Source organism: Herpailurus yagouaroundi, unplaced genomic scaffold (genome assembly GCF_014898765.1).
Source record: "Herpailurus yagouaroundi ecotype Mexico unplaced genomic scaffold, PumYag 159, whole genome shotgun sequence".
Taxonomy (NCBI): Eukaryota; Metazoa; Chordata; class Mammalia; order Carnivora; family Felidae; genus Herpailurus; species Herpailurus yagouaroundi.
The window spans coordinates 78519721-78533772 of NW_024412400.1; the positions used below are offsets into that span (position 1 = coordinate 78519721).

At 45.5% G+C, this 14052-nt stretch overlaps 1 protein-coding gene across 4 annotated transcripts; it reads left to right on the plus strand.

Moving 5' to 3' along the window:
- Nucleotides 1-1382: 1382 nt before the first annotated feature.
- HRG (histidine rich glycoprotein) lies at nucleotides 1383-11368 on the plus strand. Of its 4 annotated transcripts, none has more exons than XM_040481038.1 (8): nucleotides 1383-1653; nucleotides 3556-3672; nucleotides 4521-4608; nucleotides 5253-5419; nucleotides 6609-6692; nucleotides 8724-8825; nucleotides 10405-10761; nucleotides 10852-11368. In XM_040481038.1, the coding sequence occupies exons 1-8, from the start codon at nucleotides 1462-1464 to the stop codon at nucleotides 11326-11328; spliced, it is 1584 nt and encodes a 527-aa protein (XP_040336972.1). In that variant the 5' UTR covers nucleotides 1383-1461; the 3' UTR covers nucleotides 11329-11368. The 4 variants fall into 4 exon arrangements, with proteins under 4 accessions (XP_040336972.1, XP_040336971.1, XP_040336970.1 ...); XM_040481037.1 differs by having other exon boundaries at nucleotides 10405-10752; nucleotides 10828-11368; XM_040481036.1 differs by having other exon boundaries at nucleotides 1384-1653; nucleotides 10405-10797; nucleotides 10828-11368.
- The last annotated feature ends 2684 nt before the right edge of the window (nucleotides 11369-14052 follow it).

The window sequence follows — 14052 nt, forward strand, 5'->3', positions numbered from 1 at the left end:
ATGTCAAGCGTAACTCACAACGTGTTTTTAGTACCTTGCTGAACCAACCTGGGACTCTGGGAAGTGAGGCCTTGCTTTTCACATACCCTCTCCCTTCCCTCTCTCTCTCTCTTTCAACTCTTTCTCTCTATTCAGGATCTGTTTAGAGCCCAGTGGTTCTCAACCGTGAATGCACATTGGAATCACCTGGAAGTTTTCAAAGCACCAGTACCTGGGTCCGTTCCAAGAGATCCTGATTTAATTGCTCCGGGGAGAGGCCTGAACACAAGGATTTTTAAAAGCCCCTCAGGTGATTCTAGTATGAGAACTATTACTATGGCCTTTATGGACATTCCCTGCAGAGGGAGCAGAGAGTGGGGAGCTTCTGTTTAAGGGACTAGTCTCAGGAGGGAACCTCGGCTAAGTCCCTCTGGTCCTTTCTGATGTTGGTCAGCTGCTGGTAAGAAGAGTGCATACGGCTACATTGTTTCTCTGGAGGGTTGGGGGCGCGATATCAGCTTAAGGCCAGTCTGAGTCCCTCCCAGGTATAGCCCACCCAACCCCTTCTCAGAGATGGGCATCCAATTGCTTGACTGCTACCCTCACGACCATTCTCTTCCACATGAACCCGTTCTCTTTAGCACGCTTAGGGGGCCACTGAGAACCGTGAATGACAAGTTGGGGCGTCCCCAACTTCTTCTCAGACACACCAGTGGTAATAATAACAAGACTACGTAACATCAAGCATTCAGTACCTGAATCTGTGCCAAGACTTGTCGTGGTTCCTTTATCTGTGTTTTCTATTTAAGTATCACACGATCCAGCCAAAAGGGATGAATCCCCATTTCGTAAATGAGAAAATTAAGAATCAGAGAGGTTTTATAGCTTACCCAGCATCACACACTAAGAGTAACAGGGCAGGTTTGAACTTCAGATCTGACTCCAAAGTAACAGCTGTTTAATCCTTCCATCTTATTGAGAATTCAGTTCCTTTTATGGTATTAGGAGTTTAACGTGTTACCTCCCTTAAATAATGCAGCTGCATTCTACTGAGGACGTTGGGGACATAATCCGAACAGGGGAGCGATAGGGAGATTTCTGGCGGCGATCGGCAGGCAGAGGAAGGAAACCTGCTTTACTTCCAATCCCACCCACACACCAAGGTAAACAGTGCCTATGCACCAAAACACACTCTGCCTCCATCACTACTAGAAAAATCCAGATTTTGTGCAGATCACAAGTCCACCCGCCCACCAGTGGCGTGTCTCGACTTTCTGTCCCCAGGACCCACTAATCATTTACAGCCTGTTGGCAGGTATTTTAACCAGGGGTCAAGGTGACTCTCCCCGGTTACACAACAGAAATACATAAACACTTTGTTTAATCAATTGTGTGTGCATGTGTGTGTATCTTCAGAAAGTCTGTATAAAATTCTCTGCTGGGACATACTGTAGCAAGGGATGGTTTCCACGTTTTAACAAGATGAGAGCCTTCACCGCAGCCCTGCTTCTCATCCCCTTCTTCACGCTGCAGAACTCCTGCGCCCTGCGTCCCACAGACTGCGACGCTACTGAGCCCTTGGCCAGGAAAGTGCTAGACCTGATCAATAAAGGACGGTGGAAAGGCTACCTTTTCCAGTTGCTGCGGGTCGCTGATGCCCATGTGGACAAAGTGGTGAGGAACTGCCTGTGGTAGAGCTGAGTTGGGAGACCAGGCCCCAGGGGGCAAATGTGCTGTCGGGCCCCACGCTTGCTGCCTTGCACAATGAAATGGCTCTGGGTAGGGTTTCTGGTTTCGTTTCTGCTGCTCCTCTACACTGTTGGGGTTTTGGGGGGGGGAGGGGTGCCTTCAAACTAACATTTGCTATTAATATCTCCTTAATTATGAATCAGTCTGTAGGTACTTATAAGCATGTATGCTGAGCCAACTCAAACAGTAAGTACCAGGAGAGGCGAATTAGAATAAGGTGTCGGCAGGACCCTCAAGGAAATAATCATCAGCTCACGTACACACACAGGCAAACTGTGTTAAGACGGGACACATTTTAGCAATCAAGTGGTATAGACGCAGAAGTAACCTAATGGAAGGAGAGCTTTTAAAATTGGTTGGGAGAAGGATGTAGACAGGGAATGAGGAAGGAGAGTGTCAGGGAATAATTGAATGCAGCGGGAATGGAGTGTTCTGGAAGTTTTTTGTGGGCTTTGGAGCAGTTAGCAGGTCGGAAGACTGACTGTAGGCTTATCGTGAAGCAAAGAGAGCCTACTGTTTTCGCTTAATAAGATTATATGCTTGTTTGGAGTGGATCTGAGGCCTTGAAAGAGATTAACGGAAGGAGGGCTCTCTCCCCCCCCCCCCCCCCCACCCCCCCCCACCCCCAAAAAACCTACCCTTTGGTGAAACCACTGAAATCTAGGAGGACAGACTATGGGGCCCCACAGAAGCAGAGAAATTTCCACTTGTTGCTGGTATGAGAGGCACCACAGGTTGCAGAGAACAAGAGGGGTTTCAGGAATTTAGGGTCCAACCGGCAATTTAGTGACCGTGAGTCCCGTTCCAGGCTCTCTGTGACACACGCAGGCACAGGACAAATTGGCACAGTGCTGCCTCTGAGTGACGGCAAGAGGGTGTGGGGGTGGGTGAGGAAGGGGGGGGGTGCGGTGTGCCTGGGGAGATGGACACAGGAGACATGAACTAGGAAGCCGTTTGTGCTCAGGAAAGAGGCAATGAGAACCAGCCCCAGGCAATGGAAATCAGAGCAGAGAGAATGAAGAAAAGACAGGAGACATTGCAAAGAAAGGCCGTTGAACACCTGGCTCCTGGGAAGTAAAAGCAAAGGAAAGAAATCAAGGTCACCCTCACATTTCTGAGCCAGGGACTACGGCAATAAGTCATTAATGACGCCTCGGACAACAGGCAGGGAAGTTGAGAGAGAGAGACAGCTTGTAGGAGAAGACAGTGTGTTTAAGCTTTGGGCAGGTTGAAATCAAGGCAAAACAATCCAAGTTCAGGAATAGAGCTGGGCAAGAGGACACAACTGCACATACAGATCGGAGGCTGTCATCACTTATAATTCTGGGCCTGCACCTTCAACACCTCCACCCAAACCCACACTGCTGCTCAGTGGTTGCTTTTTAAAGCTCGTGGGCAGAAGCAACATCATGACCAGTGAAAAAGAACATTTGGAAGTAACTCTTTGAAGCTATTTATAGATCAAATGACACAAAGGTAGGACATCTGTGATGATTTGGAGAGAAGCAGGAATTCTCTTTAAGAAATAAAGAGATTGCGGGTCGCCTGGGTGGCTCAGTCGGTTGAGCGTCCGACTTCAGCTCAGGTCATGATCTCGCGGTTCGTGAGTTCGAGCCCCGTGTCGGGCTGTGTGCTGACAGCTCAGAGCCTGGAACCTGCTTCGGATTCTGTGTCTCCCTCTCTCTCTGCCCCTTCCCCGCTCATGCTCTCTCTCTGTCTCTCAAAGATGAATAAATGTTAAAAAATAAAAATAAAGAGATTGCTTTTATTGAAAAAGCACTAGGCTCCCACATGCTACTCACATGTTGTTCTTCTGGTATTCCTCAGGAATCTGCAGCTGTCTATTATTTAGTCTTAGATGTGAAAGAATCAGACTGCCCAGTCCTATCCAGGAAACACTGGGATGACTGTGACCCAGCTCTTTCTAAGCGTGTATCTGAGATTGTAAGTAAACAGGGTACTTTGAACTTGTATCATTCTAGACTTCTGTCTATTCTGTTTACTCAGGGCAGCAGCATGCCTGCGCTAACAGAGTGAACAAGGAAGGGCAGATCCTGCCTCTTGACTCGTGAAGACTATGTTGACCTTGAGTAAAGTCTCTTGAGAGTCATTCCTGGGATTCCCAGTTCAGGCTGAGTCACTGGGGATTGTGGTCCCTTGGGATAACATGCCCAGCTGTGAGACCTTGGGAAAATCACCTCAAATGTCTAGACTTTTGCTTCCTCAGCTGTAAAATAACAGGAGGGGTTTGGGGTACCTGGACTTTAAGGGTTCAGGCCCTGAGAGTCCGTGTGTCTGAGAACATACGAACCTGTGACTGTGCCCTATGAAGACTGGCCTCGTTGGCAGGAATAGCCGAGGGGAGTAAGTGTAGTTGCCTTGAGGAACAGGGTCTCGTTCTCCATCTTGCACGTGGGTACTCAGATGCCGGGTTCTCCGCCACAGGAAGAGAGCAAGAAGATGAATAAGCACATATATCAAATTTCAGTTCTAGAAAATAAGACGTTTACCTACCGAGGAGTTTTAGCACTGTTTTCCCTTGAAAATGTTTGGGATATGGCCATGATCTGTTTAAACAGTTTCTCCCTGGCTCTCGTGAGGGTTTTGGATGTATATAGCACCCAGCCCACAGAAACAGACTAAGAAAATACAGGTTTTGAGAGAGGACTTGGTGAGAGAAAACCAAAGTGGATTCTCAGTGGATAGTAGGAGTATGTGACATCACTTTTTGTCCCCTCACATTCAACCCGACAAAGGCAGTGTGCAATGACATAATTCCCTCTTTCTTACAGGTGATCGGACAGTGTAAGGTAATAGCTACATATTTGAATGAATCTCAGGATCTTAGACTGAATGATTTTAACTGCACCACAAGTTCTGGTATGGTCATATGTTCAAATACTAATTAATTCTAAATTAATATAGAATTCAATCATACTGTGGTATTCACCATATAATACTAAGATGCACATATCAGGAATGGCCCCTGCCCTCAGAAAATCAATTATTATTTGCTCTCTGTAGAAGGAAAAGCAGAGGGTTTTCTTCTGTTGTTGGTATGCCTTCCTTTCAAGACATTCAATATATAAGATTTTCAACATGATTCAATATACAAAAATTCAACAGTCAAGCAACCCCTTTAAGAGGTCACCTTGAAGAAAGGGTGATCTGCATCTTCTCTCTCTGGGCAAAAACTATGTTAATGATGCCTCTCCCTCCTGGGAGGCGAGACAGGAGGAGTTCAGTGAAATATGAACACTTTGTGAGTGATGGCAGAGGTGTCTGAATGGAGTCACAACAGAGACATGAGCATCAGAAGGATCTGGTTTTAAGTTCAGTCCTGCTGTTGATGGGCTGATTTGATCTTGAGCAAATTACTTTGCTTCTCCAACCCTCAATGTACCCATCTGTAAAACGGAAGCTATTGTTTTTCTTGCCAATGTGCTTATACATATGAAGTCCCAGTATTGACACTGCTATTTCCAAGCCTCTGGTAATGGAAGGTTGCCATCTTCTTTCTCCAGTCTCTTCGGCACTGGTCAATACCAAAGACAGCCCTGTCCTCTTTGACTTCTTTGAGGACACTCAGCCTTATAGAGACCAAGCCAACAAAGCCTTGGAGAAGTACGAAAGAGAGAATGGAGATTTTGCCTTTTTCAGAGTGGACCGAGTGGAGAGAGTTGTCAGAGTGGTGAGTGTCCCCTCACGTCAGCTAGCGTCTGAGGGCCCAGCTCCGGCCTGGCAGGCGCAGACCCAGCGGCCCTGGCCCTCTCCACTGGCCTCACGTGTCACGCTACTTTCAAACTGAGGTCCCTGTGGCAGCCTCCGTGGGCAAGAGATACCAAAGACACTGCTTTCCTGCGGTTTTTTTTTTTTTAAGTTTTGGAGTTGTGGGGAGTATGAATAGCGACTGAGTGGAATGGAAGGAATGGAAAGAATATAGCACAATTACTAAAGGGAATGTCTTGGATCCTTATGCATTGGGAAGAGTTTCCAAGGGGAAAAGCAAGTTAGAGACAACACTTAGACTCTGAGCCCATTTATGTTAGATATATGGGTACATGTGCGACATATTTAGGAAAAGGCTACGAGAAACCCCTCAAATAGGTGGTAGTGGTACCTTTGGGAAGAAGAGTTGGGTACAGGAAAGGTGATTTTTCACTATGCTTGATTATGTCTATATTATTTGCCCTTTTCAATGAAACAGTATTTTTTGAGAGAGAGAGAGAGAGAGAGAGAGAGAGAGAGAGAGAGAGAGACTGAGAGAAAGAGAGAGAGAGAGAGAAAGCAAACCCATGCTTGCTCACACTTTAGCAGGGAAGGGGCAGAGGGAGAGGGGGAGAGAGAATCTTAAGCAGGCTCCACACCCAGCTTGGAGCTCAATCTCATGAGATCATGACCTGAGCCTGAAATCAAGAGTTGGACACCCAACCAACTGAGCCACTCAGGTGCCCCTTTAAAAATATATTTTATTGGGGCGCCTGGGTGGCTCAGTCGGTTAAGCATCTGACTTCGGCTCAGGTCATGATCTCACAGTTCGTGAGTTGGAGCCCCGCGTCGGGCTCTGTGCTGACAGCTCAGAGCCTGGAGCCTGCTTCGCATTCTGTGTCTCCCTCTCTCTCTGCCCCTTCCCTGCTCATGCTGTGTCTCTCTCTGTCTCAAAAATAAATAAACATTAAAAAAAATGTTTTAAATAAAAATATATTGTATTTGTGATAAATTTTTTTAAAGGCAGTGGTCATAAGACAAATAGCACATGTTGGTGATTTTGAATCCCCACAGTGCTTTATAGCATATTGGATAGCAGGTATCTACTGCTTTTTTTTTTTTCTTTTTTAATTTTTATGTTCCTGAAACTGCTTTGATCCAATTTGTTCTAGAGAGGAGGGGAAAGAACCAATTACTACGTGGACTTCTCTGTGAGGAACTGCTCCAGTAGCCACCATATTCCCAGGCACTATAATGTGAGTATAATAAATGTCTGTGAAATAGTAGGTAACATTTAGAGACCACCTACTATGTGCCAGGAACCTGTCCAAGTGCTTTACACATATGTTATTAACCCCCCAACCACTCAATAAGGTAGGTCTTATTTTTATCTCTGACTTAGAGATGGAGAAACTGAGGCACAGAGGAGTTGAGTGAATCATGAGACTGTGATTTTACAATCACACCACATGATTTTACACCACACTAAACTTAACACTGAGGTTTTTTCTAACCCGTTAGGATTAAAGACTTAGCTAAAACTGATAACCGGCTTATATTAAGAGCCTACACATCAGTGGGTGCCTGTGTTCTCTTCATCTCCTTTATTCCTCACAGTGAACCCATGTGACAAATGTGGAGCTGAGGATCAGCAAAGTAAGTGTCTTGCCCAGTGTTCATAACCAAGCTGAGATTAGAATCCAGTTCTCCTAAGGCTCAATGCAGTGGGCTTTTTTCTCCTAATCACTTATAAATGGATACTTCTGTATCTGCTGAAATATCTTATTAATAATACTCAGCATTTGTGTGTAGTTTACATGCATACTATTGCTTCATTGGATCCCTGTAACAACCCTGCTGAGGAGAAGCAAACGCCTGCCTCCATTTCCCTAGGACAGAACAGCCTAGAAGTTCAACCACTTTTTTTTTTTTAATTTTTTTTAAAGTTTTTATTTATTTTTGACAGAGAGAGAGAGAGAGAGACAGAGCATGAGTGGGGGAGGGGCAGAGAGAGAGAAGGAGACACAGAATCCAAAGCAGGCTCCAGGCTCCGAGCTGTCAGCACAGAGCCTGATGCGGGGCTCGAACTCACGAACCGTGAGATCACGACTTGAGCCGAAGTCGGACACTCAATGGACTGAGCCACCCAGGCACCCCTAGAAGGTTAACCACTTAACCTCAGGGCACTTAGCTAGAAAATGTTAGGACATAGGATTTTAACAATGGCTTTCTGATTTCAAGGCCAGGATAATCCTGAGGTTTAACAACAGGCTCTCTAGGGTCAAAAGCAAGGAAGCATTCATTCATTAGTTCCTTTTCTGGCTGTTCAACATTGCTGCCTGAAGCAGTTCTAGAATCTTGCTTAGTGGCCACCAGAAAAGACACCTCCCTCTCCCACTCCCTTCTTCAACAAATCCTTAATAATCTTGGTGTGGGTGATGCCATGCAGAAACATGGCAGCTGGAAAAGAGGGGTCTCAATGTTAAGTGTTTTGCAGCATAATCTCATTTAATTAAGCCCTCCCACATCCCAAAGACAGTTAGTAGTGTGCCCATTTTACAAAGACTGGATTTTAGAAAATTTAAGTAATTTGCCTGAACTCACACAACTAATAAATGGTGAAGCCAGAATTAACATAGGTCTGTCTGACTGCAAAACTATTCTCAGACCTCAGTGATTATCTGTCTCTTCTAGAAAAGCATTTCTTCTTGTCCTAGTCTACCTTTGACAGCTGGGTTTAGGAGACTCGGGGGCATAGGGGTGCAAGCCAGCGGTAGCCTCTGTGCTCCCAGTAAGGCCCGCGGATGGTTACTTTGACAGGGTCCCGCAAGCCATTTCATACTGGTTCCTTCCTTTCCAATACTTTCCTTCAAGGGACTGGATAAAGTTGTATACAAATCCCTCTTCTACACCACTCTTAATTCTCTCTAGGCACAGGCAATTTGGGTCTTCGGTGCAGAAGGGTTGGCCTAAGGCAGGGCACCAATGATGTGGTTTCCTCACTGACCCCTGTGGGAAAGCTCAGCACTGGTCACCACTCAGGGAAAAAAACCACAGCAACTTGAAGTGAGACACTTTGGAACCTGCACTTTCTTCTAGGAAAGATTATTAAATAATTAGTGGAGAAATTTGATAATAGTACCCTGATTGTTCTAAAGCTCTTTTGCTTTCCCAAATGTCTGAAAGTTTACAACTATAGCTGGGAACCTTCATACCAGCTGCACAGAAATAGAGACTCACACGAATACACACATACACACCCTAAGAGGCTTCTCTCTTCTTTATAGGCCTTTGGATTCTGCAGAGCAGATTTGTCCTATGATGTAGGAGTCTCAGACTTGGAAACCCCAAATGACATTGCCATAAACTGTGAAGTCTTCAGCTTGGAGGTGGGTTGCCTAAGGAGTCCTTATCAGAAGCAGGCCAGACTAAGAAATATTTTCAGACACAGAGTGTATTTTGTTGTTATAGCTCTGGGGGTGGAGGGGAGAAAGAGAAAGAGAGAGGCAGAGAGGTAAGAGGTGGCTGAAAAGAAATACAGGGAGAATAGGTCCCTGGGGAAGGGGTACTATTGCTGGTATGACACAAAAAGCATAAAAAAATTCCAAGAACTGGGGAGAGGTAAGATTCATAAAGTAAAAATCATAACCAATTCAGTCACCCTCTAATGAATATGAAAATGGCCCTTATAGTTAAGGCACCAGTGCTGAGACTTAATAATTTCTTGGGGCGCCTGGGTGGCTCAGTCGGTTAAGCGGCTGACTTCGGCTCAGGTCATGATCTCGCGGTCCGTGAGTTCGAGCCCCGCATCGGGCTCTGTGCTGACAGCTTGGAGCCTGGAGCCTGTTTCAGATTCTGTGTCTCCTTCTCTCTGACCCTCCCCCATTCATGCTCTGTCTCTCTCTGTCTCAAAAATAAATAAACGTTAAAAAAAAAAAAAAACCTTAAAAAAATAAATAAATAAAAATAATTTCTAACTTTTATTATTAAGCATAGGGCCTAAGGGGAATGAATTAGCCTCAAACATATTATATAAAGATACATAAACTGAGGCACAAAGCAATATTTCACATCTGTGCCAGAAAGCTTTGTTCTATACCAAGGCATTCATTACAGTGCTTTTCACGTCAGCAAAAAACCTGAAAATAATCCAAATGTCCATATGCCAGACCAAAAAACAAAATGGGGGAGGGGCGTGACAGGTTTGTCACCGTGAACATGGCTCCACAGCTTTAAAAACAATTTTTTTTAATGTTTATTCTTTGAGAGAAAGATCACGAGCAGGGGAGGGGAAGAGAGAGGGAGACACAGAATCTGAAGCAGGCTCCAGGCTCCGAGCTGTCAGCACAGAGCCTGACGTGGGGCTCGACCTCATGAACTGTGAGATCATGACCTGAGCTAAAGTCAGATGCTTAACTGACTGAGCCATCCAGGCATCGCATCCACAGATTTTTTTTTAAATTAAAATCGGAAGAAGGAGGAGAGGGAAGAGGTGAAGTACTCATCCTTTAAGACTAAGAGATGCTTGTACCATAAAGCCTCAGAACTCTGTTGAGGTTATTAAGTATAAGGCACTAGTTTTCCAAATGTTGATCTACAGATGAATACCATCTAGAATATAATTTCACCATTTTATGCTGAAATGCGAAAAATGGGGATAATAAAGACTGTTTCCTAATACAACATTTATTCCATCTGAAAACCACTCTTTACTCTGAGATTATCTTTCTGACTCTTGTGTTATCAAAATATTACTATTGTGAAATAATGATGACGGTAGATGACAGTCTTTGTATTTCAAGTGTCAACTTGGGGGGATAAAAGCTTGAGAGTACTGTTTTGCTATCCTATTTTTAAAAGTGCAATTGTGGAATACAAAAGTCTGCAGGCCCTAGGTCTAAATCAAGTTGTGCATCTAACTTCTTTTGTGTTCCGTAATAATATTCACTTTTCTGTATCCTTTAATAGAATGGTAGAAACATCAGTGGCATACAACAGCATTTCAGCCATCCCCTCCACCCTGGGGGGCATGAGCATTCTCTTGCCGGCAAGCCTCCATTTAAGCCTGATGAATTTAGAGATCACCACCATCCCCACAAGCCAGATGAACTTGGATGTCTTCCTCCTCTAGAAGACAAAAGTCAAACAGACAGACCACCATTTCAGGCAGAAGCCCCCCAAGTTTCACCTGTTCCAGAGTTAAAATGTCATCATCCCTATTTTGGCACCAATAGGACCCACAGACACCCTCATAATCATAGTTCCAGTAAGCACCATCCCCATGGACCCCCTCCTCATGGGCATCACCCCCATGGACACCATCCCCATGGAACCCCACCTCATGGGCATCACCCCCATGGACACCGTCCCCATGGACCCCCACCTCATGGGCATCACCCCCATGGACACCATCCGCATGGACCCCCTCCTCATGGGCATCACCCCCATAGACATCACCCCCATGGACACCATCCCCATGGACACCATCCCCATGGCCATGATTTCCTTGACCATGGACCTTGTGACCCACCACCGCATAGTGAGGATCCCCAAGATCACCATCACCACCGTCATGACCCACCATCTAGGCACTCAGAACAAAGAAGTCCAGGTAAGAGACACTTTCACTTCCACTGGAGACAAATTGGATATATTTACCGACTCTCTCCACTAAAGAAAGGTGAAGTTCTTCCTCTTCCGGAAGCCAATTTTCCTAGCTTCTCATTGCCAGACCACAGCAATGCTCTAAACCCAAAGATTCAGCCCTTCCCTCAGTCAGCCTCTGAATCATGCCCAGGGGTATTCGAGAGTGAGTTTTCACAAGTCTTGAAGTTTTTTGCATGTACGCTTCCAAAATCTGATTTCCTCGACGGGGAAGAATTAATGTTCTGAATTAGAACCATAAATAAAAAAAAATATGACCAACAATGAATGTGAAATTCAAGTTATTTTAATCTCTCTTTCATACTCAGGGTGGGGCAAAATGTGGGTAGGGGAGGAGATAGCATGAGAAGAGAGAGACAAATGGAAAGGAAAGATCTCAGTGCTACAAGTCACTGGCCCCCAAATCCTTGTAGCAAATCTCCGATCCTCTTTCTTCCCTAGACTTAATTCTTTTAATTCTAGAGTCTTTCCTCTATGAGTACTTATGCTACAGCTGGCGTTATCATAAATTCAGGTGCACAAGAAACATCACTTTATTTTCAGAACAAAGTAATTTCCACTTCATGCCACCGTCCTAGTAGGCTAATTAGGAAATTTTAAAAAATGTTTATTTACTTTTGAGAGGGGTGGGGGATGGAGAGAGAGAGAGAGAGAGAGAGAGAGAGAGAGAGAGAGAGAGAGAACACAGTGGGGGAGGGGCAGAGAGAGGGAGATACAGAATTTGAAACAGGCTCCAGGCTCTGAGCTGTCAGTGGAGAGCCTGACACGGGGCTTGAACTCACAAACCATGAGATCATGACCTGAGCCGAAGTCAGATACTTAACCAACAAAGCCACCCAGGTGCCCCAAAATATCACCTTATTTTCAGAACAAATTAATTTCCGTTTCAGTCTGCCATCCTAGTAGGCTAATAGGAAACTTAACCTCAGTCCTTCTTGGACTCCCCTGACCCCACTACTCTCCACACAAAGTCGTGCCACAGTTCTCGAATTTCATGTGGTGCCCAGGTGTTTGGGTGGTGGGCACAAGAAGGAGGTCTGATTCTTCATCATTGGTTCACCAGTTCTCTCCTGCTGAGGAATTCCTCCTAGCCTGTTCCCATCCCTGTCTGGGTCTAGTTTATCTCATACTGCTGTATCAAACTGAGGATATAAGGGTCTCTGCAAGACTGCTAATGAACATGACTGCCAAGAGATACCGTATGGCTGTTCTCTCCCTGGAATCTTGCTGTCTTCCAGGTTGCATGCTCAGAAAGCAGGACAGAGGTGTTCTCTGCTTCAGGAATTCCAGGGCCCTCTGTTTTTCTCCTATCTTCTCCCCGGGCTAGGGAGGCTCTAGTTTCGGGTAACTTCTCTTTATTCATTTTGGTGCCGGAGGACTCTTGTTTTCCGCACTCAAGTCCTCTTTCTTTTCCTTTCTTCCCAACTCAGGAGTCAAGCATTTAGACACAGGCTAGTAAGACTTCAGGCTTGGGGCACCTGGGTGGCTCAGTTGGTTAAGCGTCCAATGCTTGATTTCAGCTCAGGTCATGATCTCATGGTTCATGAGATCCAGCCAGCATCTGGCTCTGTGCTGACAGCATGGAGCCTGCTTGGGATTCTCTCTCTCCCTCTCTCTTTGTCCCTCTCCCCCTTAAAATAAATAAATAAACATTTAAAAAATAAACATATATTTTTTTAAAGGGCTCTCTTCCTGACTTGCTGAAGCAGTTTCAGCTGTGTAGTAATGGCAGAAGGTAGATTGGTGTGTGTGTGTTGGGGCAGGATGTGTATAGTAATAAAACAAAAAACTAAGGCTGAAAGAAACATGGGTAAGTTCTTAGGTTGAGAAGAAGGAGGGGTCCACAAAGATGCTGAGGCTGGGAAAGTGAGGACATTTCTAATGGTGCACAATCCAGGAGTAGTTGGAATCAGAATTTGGAGTTGACCGGAAAGTTTCCTTAGGCTTGATGAGTAGACACCCATATCCACCACATCAGAAACAAGAAGCAAGGTGACCACCCAGGTGCCTCAGTCAGGTGACTGACCAACTCTTGATATTGGCCCAGGTCATGATTTCACAGTTTGTGGGATCGAGCCCCGTGTTGTCCCCTTATCCAGCTGTGTGTTGGGCTATGCTCAGCCAGTGTGGAGCCTGCTTGGGATTCTCTCCCTCCCTCTCTCTGCCCCTTTTCTGCCCACGCACTCACTCTCTCTCAAAATAAATAAACTTTAAAAAAAGAAATAGCAGGGCGTCTGGGTGGCACGGTCCGTTGTGTGTCCTACTTTGGCTCGGGTCATGCTCTCGCAGTTCATGAGTTCGAGCCCCGCGTTGGGCACCGCACTCACAGCTCAGAGCCTGGAGCCTGCTTCAGATCCTGTGTCTCCCTCTCTCTCTCTGCCCCTCCCCTGCTTGCACTCTGTCTCCCTCTCTCTCTCAAAAATAAACATTAAAAATTTTTAAAAAAACAAGCCAGGATAGGGGACACAGGACTTCACTCAATTCATCTCTTCTTCTGTTTCTCTCCTGTCTCCTCCACCCTTGGGAGCATTCTTCTTTCTGAAACCAATGCAACTGAATGGAGACCTGACCAGAAACCAGATAGGATGCTCATATTTTATTTTAAGTTTTGCCAGTGTGCTGGTATGAGACTTATCCCCATGCGCATGGGCTCCTCAGACATGCCATGTGATTGGTAGCGACATGCTTTTGGGCAGCTACCAATCTCGCAAAGAAACTATTGAAAGGTATCTGTGCATTGTATTCACTGTTGCATTGTTGTCCCATGTAGTGACCTTCAGAAACAGCTTTGGGAAAGTCATTTGGGGCAGGGAATAACAGATGTGGTTGGTGTTTTCTCCTCCTCCTTCACTGCTTTCTGTTCTGCTTTGTAATACAACATTGTGCAATCACCTGGAAATGTGTTCTGTGCTCCCACGTGCTTCCTGAATGCAAACAAGCGGGCCAATAACC